The 24,995-nt window shown below is 47.0% G+C and overlaps 1 protein-coding gene across 1 annotated transcript in view; it reads left to right on the top strand.

The window, feature by feature from the left end:
• Window positions 1-24,995, top strand: part of Adamts17 (ADAM metallopeptidase with thrombospondin type 1 motif 17) — a 292,022-nt gene that overhangs the window by 181,027 nt on the left and 86,000 nt on the right. The window contains exons 13-15 of the mRNA XM_051148701.1: window positions 7,490-7,656; window positions 15,116-15,243; window positions 21,974-22,094. Coding sequence (XP_051004658.1) covers window positions 7,490-7,656; window positions 15,116-15,243; window positions 21,974-22,094 — 416 coding nt within the window. The remainder of the gene's footprint in view (window positions 1-7,489; window positions 7,657-15,115; window positions 15,244-21,973; window positions 22,095-24,995) is intronic.

Below are 24,995 nucleotides of genomic sequence, written 5' to 3' on the forward strand. Positions count from 1 at the left end.
CTTTGGGGTAAAATTTCAACTTGCTGGCACGTCCCTGTCTCAGGCCCTACAGAGCCATGGAGCTGGCTGTAGAGCCCACAGGCCTGGCCTTTCTAGTTCTCTGAACGAAATCTGAGTAAAGGATATGTACCCAGGAGGCGCTCTCAGAAGGGAATGGCTCTATTATAAACTCTTATTCTTACTGTCCTCCTTTTTTGCCACGTTGTGCTGGGTTTTTGCTGTCTTAGTCTTCCTAGATGTGTTTTGTTTTCATCTACCCTGGATGGCTTCAGAGGGACCTCCATTGTGAACAGGAGTCCCAGCCCTCGGCTTCACCCCCACCGCATGCGGATCCAGCCTCTCCTCCCTACCCTTGCCGACCCAGCAAAACATCTCCCAAAGCTCAGGCCTTCATCCCGGCAACCCAGTGTGGGATGGTGTCATCATCCATGCCCGCTGCCTAGCCACACCCTCGCCACAGCCACTCTTTCAGTTTGTGCTATATATGAAAGGTTCCTTTTTCTTTGTTTCTTTCTTTTTTTGTTTGTTTGTTTCTTTGTTTTTCAAGACAGGGTTTCTCCTTTGTGGACAAATGGATTGATCTAGAAATTATCATAATGAGTGAGTACACCCAGAAGCAAAAAGAGACAAACGGTATATACTCACTTATATCAAAACACTAGTCCAAGGGATACGTACCATGAAAATCTTTACTTACCAAGAAAGTGGGTCAGAGGAAAGGATATCCGATTGAGACTTTAGGCAAGAGTAGCATGGAAGAAAGAGGAAATTGTAGGACCCACAGGGTCCTGGAAACCTACAAGAAGAACTTTATGACAGGCAGATCTGGATCCTGGGGTCCTCCTCAAACTAAGGCACCAGCCAAGGAGAATATAGGCAGTAAGCTTCGAACCCCTACCAAGACCTAGCCGACGAACATGATACTCTCCACCGTTGAGTGGAGAGTGAGATCTGACTCTCACACGAACTCTGGTGCCCCTTTTCTGACCATGTCCCCCAGATGGGGAGACCTGGTGGCACTCAGAGGAAGGATAGCTAGTTACCAAGAAGAGACTTGATATTCTGAGAGCATGTATAGGGGGAGGAGGTCTCCCTAGGTCACGGACATAGGGGAGGGGAGAAGGGGAGAAATGGGAGGGAGGGAAGAATGGGAGGAAACAGGGGAAGGGCTAACAATCGAGATGTAATATGAATAAATTAATAAAAAAATCTAAAAAAAAAAAAAGACAGGGTTTCTCCGTATAAACAACCTTGGCTGTCCTGGTCTTGCTTTGTAGACCAGGCTGGCCTCGAACTCACAGAGATCCACCTGGCTCTGCCTCCCCGAATTCTGGAGCTAAAGGCATGCACCACCACCATCTGGCTGGGTGCCTTTTTCTAATGGTTGCAGAACCACTATGCTTATAGGAGCATCCCTTCCATGTCCTGGTCATTCTAGAGTCTCTGTGGTTGCCTCCCCTCTTATCTGCTGGGCTGCTGAAGTGGATAATGCCAAACTCTATATATGCTATGCTTCTCCCAATACATCCAGGCCTAGGAGAAGCTTAACTTTAAAATTAAGCACCGTAAGAGGTTAATAACAATGATAAACAAAATAATCATCATTATTTGCTATAATGAGGGAATTCAAAACTTGTGAATTATATATTTGTGGCATTTCCCATTTTGTATTTCTAGACCATGTTTGATTGTCCATAACTAAAGCAAAACTTAATTTAAGAAGCCACCATACTGTAGAGCTAGACATGAAGATTAAAGGTCGTGTGATCTGCCACATGTGTCAGGCATGAAGAGTGAGGGTCATGTGATCTGCCACACGTGGTGGGGCTTTACTTGGGTAGTTGACCATGTAGCTAGTTGGTCAGTATTCCCTTTCCTCTGTTGGTCAAAATAATGATTCTAATTGTTTTATATCATTTTTTGAGCCATGAATCTTGTTTTTCTTTTTCCACTTTCGTGTGTGTGTGTGTGTGTGTGTGTGTGTGTGTGTTGTGCATGTATGTATGAACATCTGCACTGTGTAGCTGTGCATTCACCTTTGTGTACGTGGATATGGAGACCCAAGGGTGATGTTGGGAACCATGCACTATAGATATTATTCATCGAGATAGGATTTCTCAATCAAACCCAGAGCTCACTGATATAGCTACTTCTGCTAGCCAGCTTGCTCTGGGAAATCCCCTCTCTCTGCCTCCAAGGCTAAAACTACAGGCAGGATATCATGCCCACCCAACATTTACATGGGTTCTAGGATCCCAAACTCCATTACTCCTGCTTGTGTGCAAAGCACTTCAACCAGTAGGCCATTTCCCCAGCTGTGGTGGACATTTTGAACAGAGAAAATTACCATAAAGAAACCCCAGCTTTATACAGCAAGTGATAAGAGTAAGTGGGAAATAGATAGAGAGACAACCAGAACACTTAGGGATGCAGGACACAGATATTCAGGCAGAGCCTTCGTGTCTCTCTTGGATGAGGATGCCCCTCACACACCCAGATTTGAGATTCTGTTAGCATCCTTAGAGAGGTCCCAACTGGGGCCCACAGATCAGGGGGAAACCTGCAAACTGAACCTTGTAGGAAAGTAGGGTGAGTATCAGAGGGGAAGAGCTGCATCGCAGAACAGGACAGCAATCTGCCCATACTTGAATCCATCCTCTGGCATGCAGGAGGATGCTGCCCAAAGGCACTAGTGCCGTGCACCAGGGGAGATTGGGAGGAAAGTCTGCTTTCCATCAGTGTCCCTCTAGGACCTCGTATTAACAGAGCTGAGGACCAAGCTTGTTTTAACTGGAGACTCTTCCCATGCTCTCTTGAGTATCATTTCATTGGAATTGGAAAGATGCTCACCTATATTTGTCTCCTCTTCAAATTGTTTCTTTTATTTTTCAAGATTCCTCCCTTCCTGTTCCTTACTTCAAATCCTTCCATATGCCCCTCCTTTTCAAATTCATGATCTCTTTTTTCACTAATTGTTGCTATATAGATATATGTACATGTACACACATGCGTATTCCTAAATACAACATGCTAAGTCTATATAATGTTACTTGTACATATGTGGCTGACCACTTGGTATTGGATAACCAGTTGGTCTGCTTTTCCCTGAAGGAGACTGTTTTCCCCAGCATTCCTTATTTGCCTATAGTTCTTTGTATAGGGTTGAGGCCTTGTGGGCATTTCCCCGTCCACACTGGCATGTCTGTTGTTGTTGTTGTTGTTGTTGTCCTTGTGTAGCTCATGTTTAATTAGTCATGTTTGTGAGACTTTATTGGTGTAAGTTCTGACATTCCTAGAAGATACAGTCTCACAGTAAATTTCCTGACCCTCTGGCTTTTACAGTCTTTCTGCCCACTCTTCTGCAATGCTCCCTGAGCCTTATGTGCATCCACTGGGACTGGCTCTGCAATTCTGCATTTTGATTTGTTGTGATTTTTCTGTCACGTTCTCCATCTACCTCAAAGAGAAGTTCCTAGATGAAGGGTGAGGACTACACCTATCTGTGGGCTCATAACAAATATTCAGAGCATAGTTACAGACTATACCCTGACTTCCCTCCGTGATGGCGTGTGACCTGTAAACTCCTCCCCACTTGCCCTGGGTCAGAGGACTCTATCACAGCAACACAGGAAAGTCTCTTCAAGCTTGTGGGTTTTTTGTTCCATCTACTAAAATCTGCTCTAAACTTGTCTGGTTATTGTGGTTTTCAACTCTTCATCATTGTTTCTTTTTCCTTCTCATGTTCACACAACATATCCCTGCCTCTGTTTTTCTTTCACTCTTCAGCATTTTTATGACAGTTGTCTTAAAGTATTTGTCTATTAAGTCTAACACCCGAGTGTCATCAGGGATGGGGTCTGCTGATGTGTTTTGTTCCTTTGAATGAGAGACATTTTTCTCTGTTTTCTTTCATGCTGTGTGATGGGGTGTTTGAGTCTATGATAGGTCCAGGTTTCCTGTATTTGATTTCTTTGTTTATGGCTTAATGATATCTCCTTGCCACATAGCGCTCAGAAGCAAAAATATATGGCTTTGCAGGTCTTTTCTGACCATGGACCTTTCCCTGGCCATGCCTCTTAGCTTTCTAAGTTCTGGAGATCCGGTTGCTTTTAGATGACCTAATGCATAGATGTCTGGCACCCATCCATCCATCCATCCATCTATCTATCTGTCTATCTATCTATCTATCTACCTACCTATCTATTTTGAGGCAGGGTCTCTCTATGTAGCCCTGACTGTCCTGGAAATTGACAGGCATTTAGAAGGAAAAATGTTGGGAAGAAGCATGGAAGCTGATCCTTGAAAATCCCCGAAAGCTATGTTACCTGTTATCAGCTTGTGAGTGTACCTTGGTGGTCATAGGCAGCAGTAGAGCACAGAGGCTGGATATTTGGTGAATGAGGCTTTTCTTATCACCCTGGCTCTATCAAGATCTTGACCATCCTTCACAGTGCTTGAGACAGAGTGAATATTAGCTCCCACCATCCTAAAGGATGAAGAGGACAAAAGCTAACTGCAATGTACCATCCAGGAATTGACAGGCTTTGACATAAATAATGTCATGGCTCAAAGTAGCTACTGACAACAGTTTTAGTGGTCTAGATAGAGACAGATTCCTGTGTCGTGGATATAGGGAGGTTCTGGGTGTGTTGTTCCCACTCTGTGATCTTCTTTGACATCTCACTTCTCTACCTCTCATCTCTTCTCCTCTTCTCCTTCCTACCCCTGTCATTTTATCATTTGTCATGTAGTTAGTTGAGTTCTATCTGCTGTTTCTTGAGGTCCATCCAACCCAGGCTGTGCTGGAGGCTGTGAGAGAAGGGGAAGAAGGGGCCCAGCTGACCATTCCTCAAGCCTGATTACTATTACACAGCATAGGAGAGACCCAAACAGGAGGATGAGCAGTCCAGGTGAAAGGGGAGCAGGATAGAAGTGGCCTCAGTGACAGATAGACACTAAGAGGGGGCAGGGAGCTAGGTGGGAGGCCAAAAGGAAGTTCATGCTGGAAGAAGATGGAGCCTGAGCAATGATCTGGGGAGAGGCAGCTTGGGCTCACATGAGATGCGATGGATGCTGCTTTTGGGACTCAGGCTCAGATCTCTTATGTCATCTGGACCTTGTGATGCCTCTAGGAGAGCCTGCTAGGGGTGCCGCAGCACACTCCCACAGAGCTTAAGAGCATGGTTTTTTTTTTTATCTAGTTTGTGAATCTAGAAGTCTAAGATCAAAGGGTCAGCATGGTTGGTCCATCTCTCCCAGCTTCTGCTGATAGGATGGCAATATCTGGTGTCCCTTAGAATGTATGACTGTATTTTAAAACATTATATATATAGATATACATATACATATATATATAATATGTTTGTGTGTACATGTGCCAGGGTGGAGGTCAGGATAACTTGCAGAAGTCAGTCCTTTTACTTCTACCATGTGGGTTCCAGGAATCAAATGTAGACCATCAGGCTTAGCAATCACTTTTACTTGTATCTCATTGTCACCTCATCTTAATTAGTTGCATCTGCGATGACCCCATTTCCCATTAAGGTTACCATTCTGAGGCACTCAGGCAAGGTAGGATTTTAACATACATTCTAAGGAGAGGGGGCATGGTCTAGCTTAGAACAGTTTGCCAGAAGGTACATGCTATATAACACATATCTTGGTCCCCAGTCATGAAAACTTACCTATTACAGCCTGGCATAGTGGCATGTGCCTGCAATCCCAGCACTGAGGAGGCCAAGGCAGGCAGATCTCCATGAGTTCGAGGCCAGCCTGGTCTACAGAGTGAGTCCAGGACAGCCAAGGCTACACAGAGAAACCCTTTCTCAAAAAACAAACAAACAAAACCTTTACCTATCACAATGAAAGTGTCTCTCTCAGTGCCCCACATGTCTTTTAGGGCCCAGTCTATCTCTGTTCCTTCTAGGCTTGCTTTGCGATACAGAAATCCATTCTGTGTGTCCTTGATACCTGAGCCCCAGGTCATTGGGAACATGGTGTGAGGCTGATCTATCTGACTTCCCTATATGATCACTTCTCTGAGGTATGAGGTATGACTGCCTGGTGTCCTCGGCATAAAACAGATCCATCTTTCACCTCCCATCAGTCCTTTAAAGGACTGGCCGTTTCTTAATTTGAGCCTAACTGGAACTCAGGAACCCTTGAAGGGCCATCAAGTGTGCAATTTTCTCAACCTTCTCCCCCTAGAAGGAGGAATTGCTTAGTGTGTATGAGGCTTACAGGGACATTTCCTTCCACCTGGTATGTCAGTCCCAAGATACCTTGTACACTGCGAGCAGTGGCCTCATCTGCTCTACCAAATGTTTTTTTATAACGTTCTGTTGTGGCACAGCTGAACCCGTTATTTCACTTGTTGTCCCCAGCTGCTTCTGTTCCAATGGCAGCTGCTGCAGTAATCTGTGTGGCCAAGAAGACCAAAACGACTTACCCCCTGGCCCTTTATGGAAAAGGTTCGTTAGTCTCTGGTCTAGACTTACAAAGACTGACGCCACTCTCTAGTCTTTCATTGTTCCTCTAAAATCATGATCAGAGAGTGGCCTACAGACATGATGAGTGGCAGAGGGAAGGAAAGAAATACCCAACCCCCACATTTGGTTCGTGAGTACAAATTGCAGGTAACAGCCTTGTGAGTGTTTAAAGACCCACGGTGCACAGTTTTCTCTCTTAGGCGTGATGTCAATATAAAGCAAGTCATCGCAGTATATCATCATGACCTTGGTACCATGGCGACGTATGGAAGGGAAGCCTTGATCTTGATGAGGCCAGAGTCCCTCAAGGACACCTTGGGACCTCTCAGAGAAGCTGAGCAAGGCCACACTGTGGCAGCCCCAGCCAGCATCTTGCCATTCTGCCTTGATGCATCTTAGATAGGTAGACTCTGCCAGTGAACACGGCTCATTCTCTAGAACTGAGTACCATTCAATCAGTCTAGACATGACACCTAGGGATCCAGGTGTGACCTCACACTTGCCCTGATTAAGATGGGCAGAGCTGGGACTTAACTGGCCACTGTCCAGAGACTGGCTAAATGTGAGTGTACTAGCTACCCCCACTTTATTATAAAGTAGATGAGAACTATTTATTCATTCCTCCTAAAACTTGGAAACTTCTACACCATGTCAAAGAATTTTTAAAGGTCTTTATTTTAGTGAAAAGTAATTTAAAATACCAAAATTTCCTTTGGGATGTTCAGGTCTTAAATCCAGATGGAAGATATGAATTGTGGGCCTCTCTGAGCTGATACTCGCTGCATCCTGCTTCCAGATGGCCTTTAGTTACAGACCTTTGGTGCATTTTTCTGCTGGCATACTTGAACATGCCTCTTGTGTGGGGCTGGGCTTACCCAGATGTGATCTATAGGAGAGACCCGGTTACTCTGGAAACCTTGCCCACCCTCTCCTGGCAAGAGCCCAGCACCTCTGTTGTTTCAACTAGACAAGCCGGCTAATTTATATTTTCTTCCTTCTAGCCCTGGGCCTGGAGGCACACACTGCCAGGGTGCCAGTGTAGAACATGCTGCCTGCGAAAACCTGCCCTGCCCCAAGGGTGTGCCCAGCTTCCGGGACCAGCAGTGCCAAGCTCATGACCGGCTGAGCAGCAAGAAGAGGGGCCTGTTGACAGCAGTGGTAGTTGATGGTAAAGACCTGTGACCCTTCCTTCCTTAGTAGCCTTCCCTCTTTTCCACTCCAAACCGTAAAACCCACTTGGAGATGCTCATGGTCCTGAACTCGCAACCCAGCCCATCTCACAACACCCCTGTCCTCTGCCCAAGTTAGGCATGGCCCTGCTCCCGCAGTGGCAAAGCTGAGTAGTAACAACTTGAGATGTCCCCACACAGGCCATAATGGCAGGCTGTAGGCTAGATTCATCTGCAGCAAGGCAAGTGTCCTTGCATCTGTGTCCCAGAATGCTGCATTCTGACATATCAAGAGTTAGAGTGGTGTGTTTGAGTGTGCACCATTTTGCCTTCCTTGGTTCATTTGGGTTGGCTCTACTCTTTGCCTGGAGTACTTGGGAGACTTTTGAGAACTATGTACTGACAACAACATGGTCCCCTGTATCAGGCACAAGTTAGCTCCATCATGGGCTGAGTATGCAAATGAAGTGGCAGAGGATGGGAGGGGACATGTTAAGTGACATCTAAGCTCCCTCAGCTGATATAGTTGACTGGGCGAATAACCCACTGGCTTTCAGTACTCCAGGACGCAGAGTGCTGAGTGAACCCTGAACTCACAGCCCAGCGAGGGACCTTTAGGACTAAGGCAGCTGGGTGTGCTTTCTATAGCCACCAAGTGTTTTACGGGAAGAATGAATTCTGGTAGCACGCCTTGGTTCTCTTCCTCGTGAAATCCCCCATCCTGGCACCTGCAATTACAAGTTCAAATGGGCCTACGTGTTTTGGGGGAGAAGCCCAGATATCCCCGGCAACAGTAACTTCAGATATGCTGCTCTCAGCCCAACAAAACTGACTCCTCAGTTTTGAGCTGTCTTGTAAAAAAGCACATGGCATTTTGAAGAGTGCCTACTTACCCGGGGACTTTTATGTTAAAAGAAAGCTCATTCCCCACATGCTTTCCTTGGGTTTAAAAAGATACCACCTTTGTGGGCTGGGTTATCATGGCTGTGCTGTCACGTAGCCAGCAGAACTTGGAAGGAGCTCAGCTTTCTCAACCCTAAGTTTCCCTGAAGAAAAAAGAGACTGGAGACTTCCCTCTCCCCAAACAAAGGACACTGCTGCAGGCACCCCTACTTTCCTCTGTCTAGGCATTAATGTGATTCATGAGCAGTCCAGAGGTTCCCACTACCTCAGGCATATCCAGACCCCTGACTGGGACACTACCAGAGAGAGCCGCTGTGTTCCTGTGCAGTGGCTCATTGTGATGGGGGCCACCCCGTTACTAAGGCAGGTAAAGATGGTTGGAAGCCTCAAGCAAGAAGGCAGTAGGGCTGAGACACACCTCGTGAGCATTTCCACTCAGCTCTGTGTGTGTGTGTTCGGGGCAGGGATGGCCGGGGGAGGCGTGTTTGTTGCCTGCTTGCTTCATTTTTAATCCCTCTTGCTTCGGGTATTCAGGGCGGAAGTCCCACTTGAGCAACTCCATCTTAAACTCCTTACTGCTTAACTGCTCTGGTCCCCTTATTGTCATAGCAACCAAGACTGCTGCCTGCACAGACCTCACAGGGAGGCTCCTTGAAGGCTTTGATGGCTCTAGACTGCATTTTCTCACCATTTTGCCTCTTGTTCCATTCTACCCATGTAACATAATTAGCTCTAACAAAATGCCTTTGACCTGTAAAGGCCAGCCATATTCGATGAGGATAGCTTACAGTCTGGAGGTGTTTAGCATTTGAAGGAGAGACCTCAGGGTTCAGGGCTTTGCTAGGGTAGCTTGACCCATTGTCCTCTGGGGTGAAATTGCCACGACTTCTTACGTATGTGGTCCCATTTCTCTCGGTATTAAACAGAAGCCAGCATTTTTTTAAAAAAGCACTTCAGAAGGGGCAACAATGAAATAATAAATGGCTGATTCAGATGGCTGATGATAAGTTTTTCTGTGAAAACCCCGCTTTCTAAAAGGCACAATTCTAGCTGAGCGGTGATAGGAGCGATCCCTGTGGTTGGGCTCTGGCCCCTTGCAGCCCATTATAACGGCCCTATTCATAGTATTGCTATCACTGCAGAATTCTTTGGCGAGTGACGCACAGTTCAGAGAAGGGAAAGCAGTACTTTCTCTTTTCTCTCTTTCCCCTCCTTTAAAAAAGAATTCTTGCAGAGGTAGACTTTCTGGGGGAGGACTCAGGACCACAAATCTATTTCCACCTCCAAAGGAGGTCAAAGACTCTCCTTAGAAAAGATCCCAAAGAGGAAAAGCCTTTAGTCTGAAACCCACTGAGGTGGCCACTTGCCAAATGTGTCTCTGCTTTCCCTGTGGGATCTTGTCATGGTAGAAATGTTCAAAGGTTCAGACCTGTGTGACCAGGCCAGCAGCAGGCTCCATGCCCGCTGAAGTGTTGGAAAGCTGTGTCCGAACAAAGTGGCCTTTCCCAGCTCCCTTCACACAACAGACACCCTACCCCTGAGTGTGAGCATTTGATGGAATCAGGGCTGTGAGGCCCAGAGTCATGACTCCTACTTGGCTGCAGCCCAGAAATGGAGGAGCACTGTGAAAAAGATGCAGGCTGTTCTCAAAGAACCAACAAGGGGCTGGAAACAAGATGTCTGAAGACATTGGGACCTTCTCCTATGGCCTCCAGGACTTACATTGGGAGCCCTGCTCCTACTGCAGGCTACCTTTCTCAAAACTTCTTCACCAGGGAAACCCACAGCTCCTCTTAAGTAAATCTCTGAATCCTCTGAGGTCACTTATAGCCCAGAATTCAGAGCTTTGTAGTATTTGAAAGGCAAAGATGGTTCAGCAGCTACGTATTAACACTCCCACTAGGACCCTGGGAGACACCTGACAGCCTGCCAGGGACCCCTAATGAGATGGGCACTTAGTCCTGTCAGGAAAGATTGCTTTTTGCGGCCAGATAGTTTGCCACACATATAAGAAAACACTCATTTTCAGAGCTTTACATATCTCTGAATTAAAAATAAGATAACCTAGCCCTTTCTGGGATCTACCATGGCCTTTTTGTATCACAAAGTACCAATGCTGAGTTATCAGGGAAAAGAAAAGGCTCTGAGCTGGGTGTGGTAGCACATGCCTTTAATCCCAGCACTTACAAGGCAGAGGCAGGTGGATTGCTGTGAGTTCAAGGCCAGCCTGGTTTACAGAGGGAGTCCAGGACAGCCAAGGCTATACAGAGAAAAAGTATAAAAAAAAAAAAAAGAAGAAAGAAAGAAAGAGAAAGAAGAAGAAAGAAGAAAGAAAGGAAGAAAGAAAGAGAAAGAAAGAAAGAAAGAAAAAGAAAGAAAGAAAGAAAAGGCTCTGGTCATTCTGGCTATGATCAGATGGTCAGAGCTATCCCAGTTAGCTGAGACCTGTCTGTAAGATGTAGCTTTTAGGTCACATTGAAGAATGACCTGATTGGTCTATTAATAGTCAAGTGGGTTGTACTGATCCAATCAGCTATAGCCTAGTACATGGCAACTGGCTATGAAACCCCAGTGATAGCCTGTAGGAGAGAAGATTGAGTCGCCAGGGCAGAAGACAAGATGGAGTTCAGAGGAGCACTCACCCTGGCCTCAACATTAAAGTAAACTCTGCCTTAACAGTAAAGGCAAAGCAAAAACTTTGTAACGGAGTCCAAGAGAAAGCAGTAAGAACATTGTGAGCCCCAGTGTCCATGTTCCCTGTGGCTCCCAGGAGGGATTCCAGACCTCCCGGCTGATATGATCACCAGGTCTCAGGCCTCAGAGCCCATCCATCTCGCCCTGGCTGTGGCTTCCTCTGGTGAGTGAGAAGCCCTTGCCAACAGGCAGACCTCCGGCCAGGACTCATCCTAGCACACACCACCCATGCAGGAGGCATGTTCTAGGCGTCTTTCCTTGCTGAGTGTGACTGCACAGCTTTTAAGATTGCATCCCTTTCTACGCCCCTAAGGGAGTAAGAGTTCTCACTCTGTGCTCAGAGCTGAAACCCACCAATCCGTAGTATTTAATGGGCTCTTTTTTTCTCGGGGATTTGTCTTCCCCCTTGTAGCAGCCTGGAGAATTTTGAGAGTGTTGAGGAACTCTGAGACCCTTTCTCGTGATTTAAAAGGACTGCCCTCGATCCCTTTGGGAGAAAGAACTATTCCTTGCTAGAGGTAGGGCAGCCTACATTCTGAGTGTAATCCTTTGGGTGGGGGGAGTTGAAGAAATGTGGGGAGTTCTAGCCAATGAAGGAATCCCTACCTGTGACCTCTGTTCTAGAGCCCGGACGTCCTGGCTGCCCGGCCTGGAGGGCAGCATCCGCACATGGCAGCCTCAGAGGCAGCCAGAGCTGAGGAGATCCCTTGCCTAAGCCTGCAGCCAACATCCATCCATCCGAGTCATTTCCCCTCAACTAAGGTCTCTGCTTCTCTGAAATTTGTACCAAAGAACCAAAACAAACAGCCTTTATCCCATGCTGGAACTTTGCACGGACTCCGACTCCCCTCAGAACAACAGCTTCTGCCTTTCAGCACAAAGCCTGTTCCCATGTCTGTTGAAATCAGAGCATACACTAAGAAACCATAAATATTTATGAAGGCTGCGGTTTGTTTTCAGCAGTACCATTTTATCCCTTGGTATTTGGGGGGCCCCCCGGGGCCTCCTCATTCAGAGTAAACAGTGACAGTCAAAAGATAGAACAGAAAGGAGGAGTGTGGCTGTTCCTCTTGAAGGAGTTGTATGTATTTTCTGGGCCCCATGCTCGTCTGTACAATGGAAGTGGCAACATGCACTGCACTAAGCGGTGCAGACACTTCTTAGCATGGCGTTTGGAGTCTGGATGATCATAAATGCCTATGACTTTTTTTCTTATATCATTGTCATCATTGTTACCGCCATTGAGTGAGCCTTTGCCCTTGGTTTCGAATTAACATATTAGTGCAAAGGGAATTAAGGCCCATAGTTTCAGCTACGTTTTCACAAAGGGGCCTTAGAGGTGTCACAGAACGTACTACTGGGGTGCCGTAGACACACCTGTTCATCTAGACTTCAGAGCTGTGTTGTACCCCTAAGGTGCTCACAGGGAGCCCCCAAACTCTGGCAATCTCTCATTAATCCCATCCAATACGCTTCCTGGAAGTTGACCTCAGTTTTCAACTCCATCCTTCATACTTCCATCACTGGATAGAACTTACTTGGTCCTTGTCCTCTAAATTAAGGGATAGCTAATTCCAGCTGCCCACCTGGAAATGAGACATCCCTTCTAGTGCAGACACTGACTGCCCCCCACATACTCACAATAGACTTGTGCTGTGTGACCTGTCTCGTGCAAGAGTTACCCCACATCTGTCTGTTGGACTCCTGGGGCCTTGAGACCATTTGTTACTCATTGCCCATTTTTATCACTGCCCATAGAGCACTTGGGGTATGGTGCTCCCCACACAATGTATTGGTGAATAAACAAACTGGCCTAGGAAATTAAAGACTCTAGTCTACTGTTCAAAGTCAGTTGCTTCACTTACAACTAGATAGAAGAACTGAGTTGAACCTGAATCCCGGGAGCTGCTTTCTCACACTCTCAGGTGGCCTCCCACAGAGCTGGTGGACCACAGATGAAAACCCTTGAGACTCTATAAGACAGCGTGTCTGCTCTGACAAGTCCTGTTCATCTGGGCTTCCAAGACCCTCCAATGCCACACTGGCTACCAATCCTTTCTGTACCCACCCCGTGCTTGCCAGAGACCACCAAAAAAGACTCACTGGGGAAAGCTGGTGGTGGAGACAGAAAGCCCAACAAGGTAGCATAAGGTATCTAATGAACAGATTAGGGCTAGACTGCAGAGGAGGCCAGGAGGGGGTGCGGTCCTCCTATTCAGCCACTTACAGTGATGAGATCCGCTTGTTTGTTCAAGTATACTTACTAAATCGTATGGGCTTAAGTTATAGTTCTAGTCAGGAGCAAAAGATAAAACATGGTTCCCTGTCTCCTATGGGTCCCCATACTTTAGTTTGAAGGTGCAGACTGAAGATCCTTTCTCCAAAGTATTCACAACTAGAAGTCTTTCAAATTGGGACTATTTTGCACTTCTCAGTATCTGCAGGTACATAATGGGGGATACTAACCTAAACATAGACTTCATGTATAACTTTTATACACGATATACACAAGCCAAAACATGATCGTATAGTTTAGGGCATCCCTGTTCTGACTGTTCCTATCACATGGAATTTTTCATTTGTAATGTCGTGAAAGTTCAGAGGGCTTGAGAACTTGAAGTGGTTTTTTTTTTTTTGGCACGAGGTGGGGGCGGGGAGTCTTAGAGTCTTTAGTATTCCATTCTCAATGGAACCTGGCTCATAAGAAATCCCTTTATATCTAACGTTTGCTCAAACGATCCTGGGACACGTGGCCAATGACCTGGGCTTGAGTGCATATACACCCTGTGTCAGGGTGGCAGAAGATAGAGCTCTGGGTTAGAAGCTTCTAGTTTGGTAGTCGCCTCCCAGAAAGCCAAACAGAAGGAGGGGATTCAAAGGCAGAGGGAATGACATAGGCAAAGACAAGAAAACTGAGCGTCTTCTATAAACTCACATTGCTCAGATGCAGTGGGAACAGGAACTTTGATGTAGCTGCTGACACAGCCCTCATGAGTTCTCCTAGTGGTCTGTGTGTCCCTTCTAGACAGTCTTTCAGTTTTTTGGACGAGAACACACCAAAGTTCTTAGGGAAACCACTACCACAGAGACCCATGGGGCCTGTTAACTCCCCAGGGCATTCTCGTTCACCCTTCCTACTTTCCCACCACTACTACAGAAGACCCCGCATATATATATATTCGTATTACATCTCAATTGTTATCCCATCCCTTTTATCCTCCCATTCCTCCCTCCCACTTTCACCTTACTCCCCTCCCCTATGACTGTGACTGACTCCTCCCCCGGTATATGCTCATAGGGTATCAAGTCTCTTCTTGGTTGTCTGCTATCCTTCCTCTGAGTGCCACCAGGCCTCCCCATCCAGGGGACGTGGTCAAATATGGGGCACCGGAGTTGTGTAAAAGTCAGTCCCCACTCTCCACTCAACTGTGGAGAATGTCCTGTCCGTTGGCTGGATCTGGGTAGGGGTTCGAAGTTTACTGCAGGAATTGTCCTTGCCAGCCTCAACTTTGACCCAAGGCACTTATGCCCAGGCAGGCTGGCTCACAACTGGTCCTTTGTGCAGCTGGTGTGTTTAATGACTGAATGAAAAAGAAATGCTGGGTCTCTGCAAATGAGAAAGACGAGAAGGAGGCTTCCAAGAGCAGGAAGCCCACACCACAGAGATGCCGGTTTTGCCATTTGCTGAGGCAGCAGATCTTGATCAGTGTGCTCTTTTAAATATCCTCAGTTACTGAGGGCGGGGCTAAGTGACCGAGAGCTTTACCTGCACTAATTTCTCTGCCATTAGGTCATTGCTCACATGTGCTTGCTCCCTACATTGCTCCCTACATCAGCAGCCACCAACCTTTCTCTCCTCAGATAAGCCATGTGAACTTTACTGCTCACCCCTCGGGAAGGAGTCCCCGCTGCTGGTGGCTGACAGGGTCCTGGATGGCACACCCTGCGGACCCTACGAGACTGATCTCTGCGTGTATGGCAGATGCCAGGTGACCTGCTTTTCCTACTGTCCTGGGTGAGGCTGTGGTGAAAGGTTCCCTCTCCCTCACCTGTCTTTAGTGGAGCTGAGTTCTTTGAAGGCCATGGGTAGTAGGTTTTCTCAACAAGATCTGTGCTGCCCTCTGGCCAGTGGCGCCCCCAGCATGTGACCTGCCCTTGGCAGTGACTGAGGATCACACAGTGAAGGATCAGCAGCTTCCTGAAACTAGCAAAAATTCCTCTAGCTGTCATGATCCATGCAAAGAGCCGTTGAGTATGAGGCAGGACTGGAGGGATGAGACGACAGTGTGCTCCGTTTACTTTCACATGCTTAGTGGAACTAAGCAAGCCCCTTTGCAGGCTTTGCAGTCAGTGTCCAGGGACATGGGCGGCCTCATGCCCTCTGGGACATAGATTCCTAACTCATGTCCTGTTAGGAGATTGACAAATAGTCAAAGCAGGGAGGAAGGGAGGAAGGAAGAAAGAAGTGCTCTATTGGCCTGCTGTCAGTCTCTTTACCCATCAGAGGGAGCATTTCCTGGTTCGGTAGAGTGAGGATGGGAGGATGGGGTGGGTAGGGGTGCAGGTCACATAAAGCAACCTGTGCCGGATTCAGCCTAACCTGAGCACGTGTACTTGAGTGGAGACTAACCCTACGAAGCAGCTGTGGTGGCGTGCATAGGCTGGCTTATAGACAGTGAAAACAGTTCCCACAGTTCTGGAGGCACAAAAGTCCAAGGTCTCGGCATGGAGCACAGTTTGCTTGTGGCGAGGGCTCACTTTTCATGAATGGTTTCTTTTTTTTTTTTTTTTTTTTTTTTTTTTGTTCATCCTCACACGATGGAGGGGTCGGAACGGCCCTTTGTGGCCTCTTTTAGGAAGACACTAATCCCACGCATGAGGGCTCTGCAATCAGGACCTAATCATATCCCAGAGGCCCGTTTCCTAATAATATCACCTTAGGGGTGATGGAAATTGGGTGAACACAAGTCTTCAGTCCCCAGGGAGCCTCTCTCCTCAGCCACTGTCACCCTGTGCCTTGGATGCACCCCATCAAGTGAGCCTGTCAAAAGCTGGGGGATGGCGCAGATGGAGAGTCAGCATCTCAGAGGGCTCCTGCAGCAAACAGTTTCTACCTATTTGTGTTTTCTCCCTGCATAGCCCAAGCCAGTCACAGACTGGTTCATCTTTCAGGGAAACATTTAACAAGGCTCCAGCTCCTCTGGCACTGCCTGGCTTTGTTATCAAACATAAATATGCTGAGTACCCATGAGCCTTAGCAAGGACACCTCCCAGGCAAAAGGGCACCAAAGAGTGCTCGAGCAGGCCCTCTGGGGATAGTTTCTTATAGCAAAGAATGTTCCAGGCCCTGTTCTTGGACAGCATGAAGAAACTCCTTATCGTTATTACTGAAACAAGACATTGCTGACAGTTCTCAGGAAGCCTACTAGCAGGCTTTGTTTCCTTCCTAAATTACATGCTTGCCTGGACCATCCTGCACATTGGCCCATTGCAAGCCAATGATGTAATTCTTTCGCTAGCGGCTTTACAAATCGAAGCTCTTGAACCCGTTAGGGCAGTGCCATCTGAGCCACCCTAGCCGCTTGCAGACATCTGCTTCAGTGTTCTTGCCAACAAGGAGGTACTTTTAAGAATCCTAAGATTCTCCAGCCAATGAAGCTTGTATTCTTGCTGAACTTAACTTTAGCTCCTAGTGGTCTGTGCCAGTGGGCTTTGTCCATGAAATTGGATTTAATCTCAGGCTTTTCAACCTGACACTGTTCCATGTGCTGTGACAATGGATGTATCAGATCCTAGCCCAGATATGGGCCCTAAGTACTATAATAGTGACCAACATGGAAATATAGGCCCATGGTACAACAGTGGCATGGGTAGTAATGGGAGTGACCAGCCACTTTTTCACTGGATTTGGAACCTGCTCCATACAAGAAAACACATACCTGGCACTATATCTGGCCAAAACTGTGGCAGGGAAGCTCCCAGGTCTCAGGGGCAAACCTGCTACTATTATTTTGCTAAGTGAGCAAAGTATCAAATTGCATTCTAAATTCATGTCTCTATGCTCATAGATTAGTGATTAGTTCCCATCAGAGGTTGTTCTTTGAGCAGTGGACTGTGGTTAAGACAGAAACTCGCATCTGATCAAAGGGCAATGAGTGTCTGCAGAGTTCTCAGCCACAAATGGGGCACCTGTATCCTCCCCTGAAGGCTCAGGGAGCGCAGCAGGAAGATTCTAAGAGTCAAATACTGGGGAGGAGTGTTGCAAAGCTGTGTCTTCTGGACCAGATGGGGCCACTATAGTCAAACTTAAGCTGCTGTGGCTGTCTGTATAAGACCTGCACAAGATCAAGCCAGTTGTAGCGCAGTAGGGATTCATGAGGCTCCCATCCCTAACTTAGGCACTAGTCATCGCCGATGGCCTCTGAGGGAGGGAAGGGAAATCACCTTTCTCTAAGGATGTGGCCGTGCTCCCGTGGATGGTACCACACCCACGTGTATATAAACAGCAAACATTTGAGTCCATGTGGTATCTTTTAAGGGAAGGAATGGGGATAGGAAGTTGGGAGGGAGTAGGGATATTGTGGTGGATCTGGGAAGTGAGGGGTGAGTACGGACAAAAGTGTACTGTATAAAACACCCAAAGAATTAACAAAAGATACATGCTTATATCCAAAAATTGTCCCAAAGAAAACAAAAGCAACCAAAACCATAAAGGGCTGGCATTTGTGAAGGGAAACAAAAATGAAAGCCTGCCCTAGGGAAGCCAGTGAGGGGGACGTAGCTGAGAAGGCCTGAGACAGGGTGATACGACAGGTCTCTGGAGAGGAGATGGCTTTGGAGAATCCTGGTGGAGCTAAGGGCAGTGATCTGCCGGCAGAAGGGGGCAAGAGCGGAGCTACCTCAGTCTAGGCATGAAAACACAGGGTGGTGGAATGGGGGAGACACGCCTAACCCAGGAGAGCCAGACCCAGGCTTCCTCCCAGTGTGATAGAGGCGTTGCAGGAGCAGAGCGAAGCAACCTTGGCCACTGAAATTGATTGTGATGGAGCCTGTGTGGCGTAGACTGGTACAGAAGCCCACCTTGCTGAGAGGAGCTGGGGGCCTCACAAGACTGACTAGGAGGTGATTAGATTTGAGGTGCATTTGGAAAAGGAAGGTGAGTTAGGCTTTAGCAATGCTGAGACCAAATACCTGAAGAATCTAACTCAAAAGCAGGAATATTTATTTTACCTCAGTTTTAGAGGCTTCAATCTACCGTGCAGACAAAGCTGGGCAGAACAGAGCAGTTCACGCCAGTGTCGAGAGATAGTGATTATGGCGAACCGTTTTTGTTGTTGTTGTTTGTTTGTTTGTTTCTTTTTCTCTTTTATGTTACCTGGACCCTCACACCACCCACCCCACCCACCCCTCTTTGGGATGTGCTAGGTCTCCTCCCTTAGTTAATCCCTGGAAATACCCGCAAAAATAAGCCCATAGGCTTGATTTACCAATCTCTCAGGCACTTCTCGGGCTAATCAAGGTGACAATACAAACCATCAGGGGAGACGAGCTGAGACGGTGAGCGATGGGTTGAAGTTGTAGCGAGTCAGTGTGGATCTGGTAGGCAGTGGCATCCCATAGCCATGGGTCTCCTCAGTAAGTGCCCTCAAGATGGAGATCAGCATAGCACTGAGGGGCAAAACAAAAGTGTGGTAGCTCATAATATATATCCTGAGCAAGACGGTTCTGAACTGAGAGTGGCCCCAGCACAGGGAAGTAGACTGTGGGTGTTATCAGGAGACAAAGACACCAGGCTAGGCAGATAACTGGGCATGGTCAAGCATCTTAGAGGTTTCAGGCTAGAATCATACTGGTAGTTTTGACTAGAATTTACAAGTGGCACTGGAGCAGCTTTGGAGATGAAATGATTCACTAAATCCAACGTTGTCTAGAATTCCAGGAAGGTCACACAGCGGACTCCAGGGGGTGGAGGGAGAATTGGGCTTAAGGCTTTAGGCTGTTGAAGTCTATGGAGAAGGTGAATTACTAAGAAAGTAAAAGAGAAGTAGAAGTTTGGCACACACTCAGTTGACCACTCCCAGGCAGCTGGGAATGTGAGGTGAAAGGAGGAGTCACGAGAGCTGGGAGAGAAACAGACAAGAGCTGTAATATATTCTGATTTGTCTGCTTGTTCCCTCATTGACTTCTCTTTCTTACACCTTTATCCTCAGGTTAGACATTAATAGGTGTTCAATAACTGCCTGCGAGGAAGAGTTCAGCCAGCCTCCCATAATTCTATCTATAGATTTGACTGACCTCAAATGCAAAACATTTCAGAAAAAGTGTATTTTTCATGAACATATTCAAGCTTTTTGCCATCACTAGTAGATACCAATTTATTGTTATTTAATTATAAACAGTATAAAAATTATTTACATTTGTATTCATTATTGTATGCACCCCCAGAGACAGCTGAAAGCATATAAGAGGGTCTTCTGTGTTTGACGGGTTCTAGAACCAATCCCCCCAGTGGATACAGAGAGACAAGTGTGTACAAATTGAAGGTAGTGTATGCGGGCCACTGTGACAAATGCTACAGAGAATGTCAAAGAACCAGAGGATAGAGCCTTGGCCATTAGGTGTGATGACACGGGGGTGGGGGGGGGGGAAGGGGACTGTTTGCTGCTGGCAACAGGAAAAAATTTTAGGCATGCAATCCAAGATTCAAATCAGTAGAGACCAACACTTCTCATTCCTGGGACAAAAAAAAAAAAATGGCCTCTGTACATTGCCTGCCCATGGTCCACGCCAGCACATGGCCTGCCCAGGGCCTACTCCAGCACATGGCCTGCCCATAGCCCACTCCAGCACATGGCCTGCCCATGGTCCACTCCAGCACATGGCCTGCCCATGGCCCACTCCAGCACATGGCCTGCCCATGGCCCACTCCAGCACATGGCCTGCCCATGGCCCACTCCAGCACATGGCCTGCCCATGGCCTACTCCAGCACATGGCCTGCCCATGGCCCACTCCAGCACATGGCCTGCCCATGGCCTACTCCAGCACATGGCCTGCCCATGGCCCACTCCAGCACATGGCCTGCCCATGGCCTACTCCAGCACATGGCCTGCCCATGGTCCACTCCAGCACATGGCCTGCCCATGGCCCACTCCAGCACATGGCCTGCCCATGGCCCACTCCAGCACATGGCCTGCACAACTAGGTCTCATCTGACTTCAGTCTGCATGGTATCACAGGAACTGTCTTGACCAAAGAGAACCTGTGCATAGCTTGCCAGTCCCATGACATCTGCACTTTTAATTGTGCCATGAGATAACTCCTGTCCCTTCGATGTCACACTCACTTACTTTCGCCAGAAGAACAGCCCCCTGACCAGCCCATGTTGGTTAGGAATTTGAGAGCTCAGAAGTGGGTTTCCCGAAGATTCTTTAAGGGCAAATGAGAGAGTAACCCAGGATCATCAGGATGCTGCAGAAGGCTCTAGGCCACTTACTGTTTGCAGTTTCTTGGGTTTGGTCATCTTGTTCCTTGGAACACTGGGGCTCATAAATGTAGTTGTTAAAGCTCCACTAACACTCAGAAGCCATGGCTGTAACTGTGCTTTATGGTCACTCCCATTTCAAAAGAAAAGCGCCTGTCCCTGCCAAGCATATTATAGACTTCTTCACTGACTTTAGCAAAGAGAGAAAGTGTCCTGTTGGCAAAGTACTCTGGCTGTTGCCCTTCAGGCCTCTGATTTGCTGCTGTTCTGACATGGATATCCCTGCAGGCCTGGCTTCCAAATGCAACAGGTGACAAATGTAACTCCAGGCAGCTTGAGCAGAATGTGGAGGCCTGTCTAACTTGAATCTGTTCACCACTGATGTGCAAAGCTCTCTGCACTGCCATTGCGAGAACCTATGGGGACCAAGTAGAGCATTTATGTAGAACAGACAAAGCTGTTTAAGCAGGAAACCCTAATTGGATTTCAAGGCAAGCGGCCAGCATCGAAGTCAGAGACTCACTGTGACAGCATTGGAGTGGTTTAGAAATCACAGGAAGCCAGTGGAAGAAAGAGCTAGAGAGGGGAACACATGGCAGAAATGAAGAAGCCCAAAAGAAGCAGGTGACACACTAAGAGGCCAGGGTGAGGGGCCGGCTTTGATGCCAGCTTATGGCTGTGCCACCAACAGCTTAGATATAGTATCTGTGAGACTCATCAGTGGCGTGCAGCACTTCAGGTACCATTTTAGCAATGGGAAATGGTGTGATGTGGGATGCTCTGCCTCTTCGCACTTGTACATTTCTAATGAGCATCTTTGCAGAGTAAGAAGCATGGTGCAACCACAGCCCACCTCCAGCTACCTGCATCACCACCCTGACATTTCTGCTGTAATGAGACAGAGGCAGATAGCTGCCCCTGCCTCTTGGAGATACGTAGATGATATTCCTGTGAGTGCTTTAGGGTAGCAGGACTCCTTTATTCCATAGTAAATGTTTTTAAATACATTTTACAAATTCATAAAAAGATTAAAAGACAAACATCTGATCTGAATTCCAGTTGGGTTTTCTTCTTCCTCCTCCTCCTCCTCCTCTTGTTCTTCTTTTTCTTCGTTTAATAATTAAAATGTGTCAGAAGCTCCAGGCACAGTGCCTCTCAGAGATATCAGCCCTGCAGGGAATCAACTTCAAAACATCAGATCTTAAACCCAGACGAACCCAGCTCTTTGGTTTTCTAGAAAATTGGCTGTGATGGCATCATCGGTTCTGCGGCAAAAGAAGATCGGTGTGGTGTCTGCAGTGGGGATGGCAAGACCTGCCGTGTGGTGAAGGGCGACTTCAGCCACTCCCGGGGGACAGGTGAGTGCTGGGACCACTGACACACGCCATGTATTTAATCTCCTTTGCCCCAGTGCTAATGGTTGTGTGGCTTTTTGTATGTCACCACTCAGATGACTTCTTGATCTTTCCATTTGCACCACTTTTCCAGCCACAGGCTGCTTTGTCTAGAAACAGGAGGTGGTTTGTTGGTCTCCTTTCATAGAGGACATCAACTTATGATATTCAGGCTGGTGGGTAGTGGTACATCTATGGGAGAGAATGAGGAAAAATAGGCAAACAAGCCACAAAGCGACCTCTCAAAGCCTTGAAGACAGTTCACTCACCAGCGTCACCAAAAGTGATGTTAACAGGGGAATGAGGACAGGAACACATGTCAGCTCAGTTTGACCCAGTTGCCCAATAAGAGAACAGAATTATGGTTATAAGGCCCTTGTCCCATAGGACAAGGCACAAGTCTCCATGTGCCTCCCTGTGTGGAAAGAAAGCTTGGACTACAGAAACATCTCTTCTAGAAACTACACAGAGGACACACTATTCAAGATCTTGTGAAAGCAGACTGAGAGGTAACAGCAAATGCAAATTTAAATTTAAAAACTGAATTTCGGGGCCAGGGAGATGGCTCAGTCAGTAAAGGTGCTTGACACAAAGCCTGAAGGTGATTCAAGTTCAATCCCACATGGTGGAAATAGAGAACCAACTCCCACAAGTTGACATTTCACTTCTACGTACGCATTATGGCACATGCACACACATGTGTGGTGAAGAGGGTTTTCTGTGACCCTTTTTTTTTTTCACTCATGCCCTTGTTCCAGAAATAAAGACTCTGAGACTTAAATATATTTACAAAAGTCTAGGCCAATATAGCAAGGCATGTTCCCTGAACTGCTCATTACTAACATCCTGTTTAATCTATTCTAAGTTCTAACATGTGGCTGGTTACCTCTGCTCAGGTTTCATGCCTCTGTCCTCCTCCGTGTCCCAGGGCAAATTCCTCTGCACACTTCACTGTATCTCAGCATTCACTCTCCCTACTGATACCCCTCCCTCCTATTTCCTGCCTCAGCTGTTTATTGACAGTTGATGAATCCATACAGTACGCAAGAGATTTTACCTACACATGTGTACACATGTGTACGTACCACCCACATACACTCACACACACTGTAAATAAATAAAATAAATAAATAAATAAATGTTTTTTAAGTTGATGTTTGGAATCTATACCCATGTAGACTCTCCCAGAATCTATTGCTCTGTCACGTTGCTCCACAGAGAAATGGAAGAAGCCACCGCTAGAGTGAGTTCGCTTGAGGGAACTGCGCTCTCTGGAACGGTATTGCCCAGTGCAAACTGTACTTGCCACTCAAGTCTACCCAGATTTAAATCATAATTGGCTGAAATTAAACTAACTTAAAAAATTATGGCCACATTTCAGGTTCCTGGTAGCCAGCAGGGCTGATGGGTCTCGGGTCAGACTGAGAACATCTCTGTTGTCACAGGAGGTTTCCTTAGACAGCACAGCTCTAAAAGATACCTGATTTCTGCTGTGTGCTTTGGTGTATCTGATACCATTTCATCTCTTTGCACCCTGGATCTGTTTTGTGCAGTCATTGCCGTTGGGAATAAAACTGCCACAGTTGTCAAGGGTTACTGTTGACATCTTTTGATAACTTCTAAGCATTAGAAACATCATTTAGGGTCATCAAGATTGCCCAGCAGGTAAAGGCACTTGCGGCCAAGCCTGATGACACAAGGAGGTCGGTGGACAACTTGTAGGAGTCCGTTCCCTCCTTCCACAATGTGGAGCTGACCTCGTGTCATTCTGCATTAGGAGGACTGAGCACAGTCAAACCTACCACTTGGTGAGTGCAGTACAACACTAAAGAAGGCTCTATCACAACCTTTGGTATCCTCTGCCAGACCAGCTCACTTGTCAGGCAACCCAGTTAGGACAAAAGCACTCATTTTGACCTAGGGATATACCTCATCCTTCCATGGTCGGTGGTAGCTTTTCCCCGCTCCCCGCCCGCCCTCCTTTCTCTACCTACCCAGCAAGTGCTGGGCTCCCTCTATGTGTTCCCCTGAGGAGGACGGGCTTCTGTGGCTGTGGAAGTAAGTCCCCCATAGAAGTAAAATTCAATGGGGTATTCCTTTGTGATAACTGTCTCACCAGGAGGTCTTTTTTTAATAGCTTAATATGCTTGGGCCAGGTGTGATGGCGCACGCCTTTAATCCCAGCACACGGGAGGCAGAGGCAGGTGGAGCGCCATGAGTTCGAGGCCAGCCTGGTCTACAAAGTGAGTCCAGGACAGCCAAGGCTACACAGAGAAGCCCTGTCTCAAAAAACAAAAATAAAAGAAAAGAAAAAGCTTAATATGCTTGCTTCCAGCTGCTAGGGTACAGACCCCGTCACAAACCTTCAGAGGAAGACAAGCAAACATTAGCTCTATCTGCCTGGGAGCTCTGCCAGATGCCATATGTCAATGTTATAGCACAATGCAAGGGCTTTGTTTTGATATTTTTTTTAATCTTTACCATCAGACTGTGGGCATAAGATCACATCAGTATGGGTTCTATTTATTGAAAATCTGTGTGTAACGTTCTTTCGAATGAGTAATTATTGACTGCTTAGGATTTGATGTCAACTGCATAAACACAGAAGACAGACATGTGGAAAACTGCACACCACCCTCCTTCCCAGGGAACATTTATTTGGCATGTATACATTTCAGTATCAGATACACAGGGACCAAAGTTTACAGTCACCACATTGGTCACAGTTGAGGGGTGGGGCGGGGCGCTGCATATAGATCAGTCATAAAAGATGACGTGAAAGGTAAATGGCAGCCAGGGTGGAGAGAAGACACTTCTGGCTGAAGGTGAATCCATATATTTGAATGAGACTCTGCAAAGAAATCC

The sequence above is a fragment of the Acomys russatus genome, chromosome 7 (genome assembly GCF_903995435.1).
Source record: "Acomys russatus chromosome 7, mAcoRus1.1, whole genome shotgun sequence".
Classification (NCBI taxonomy): Eukaryota; Metazoa; Chordata; class Mammalia; order Rodentia; family Muridae; genus Acomys; species Acomys russatus.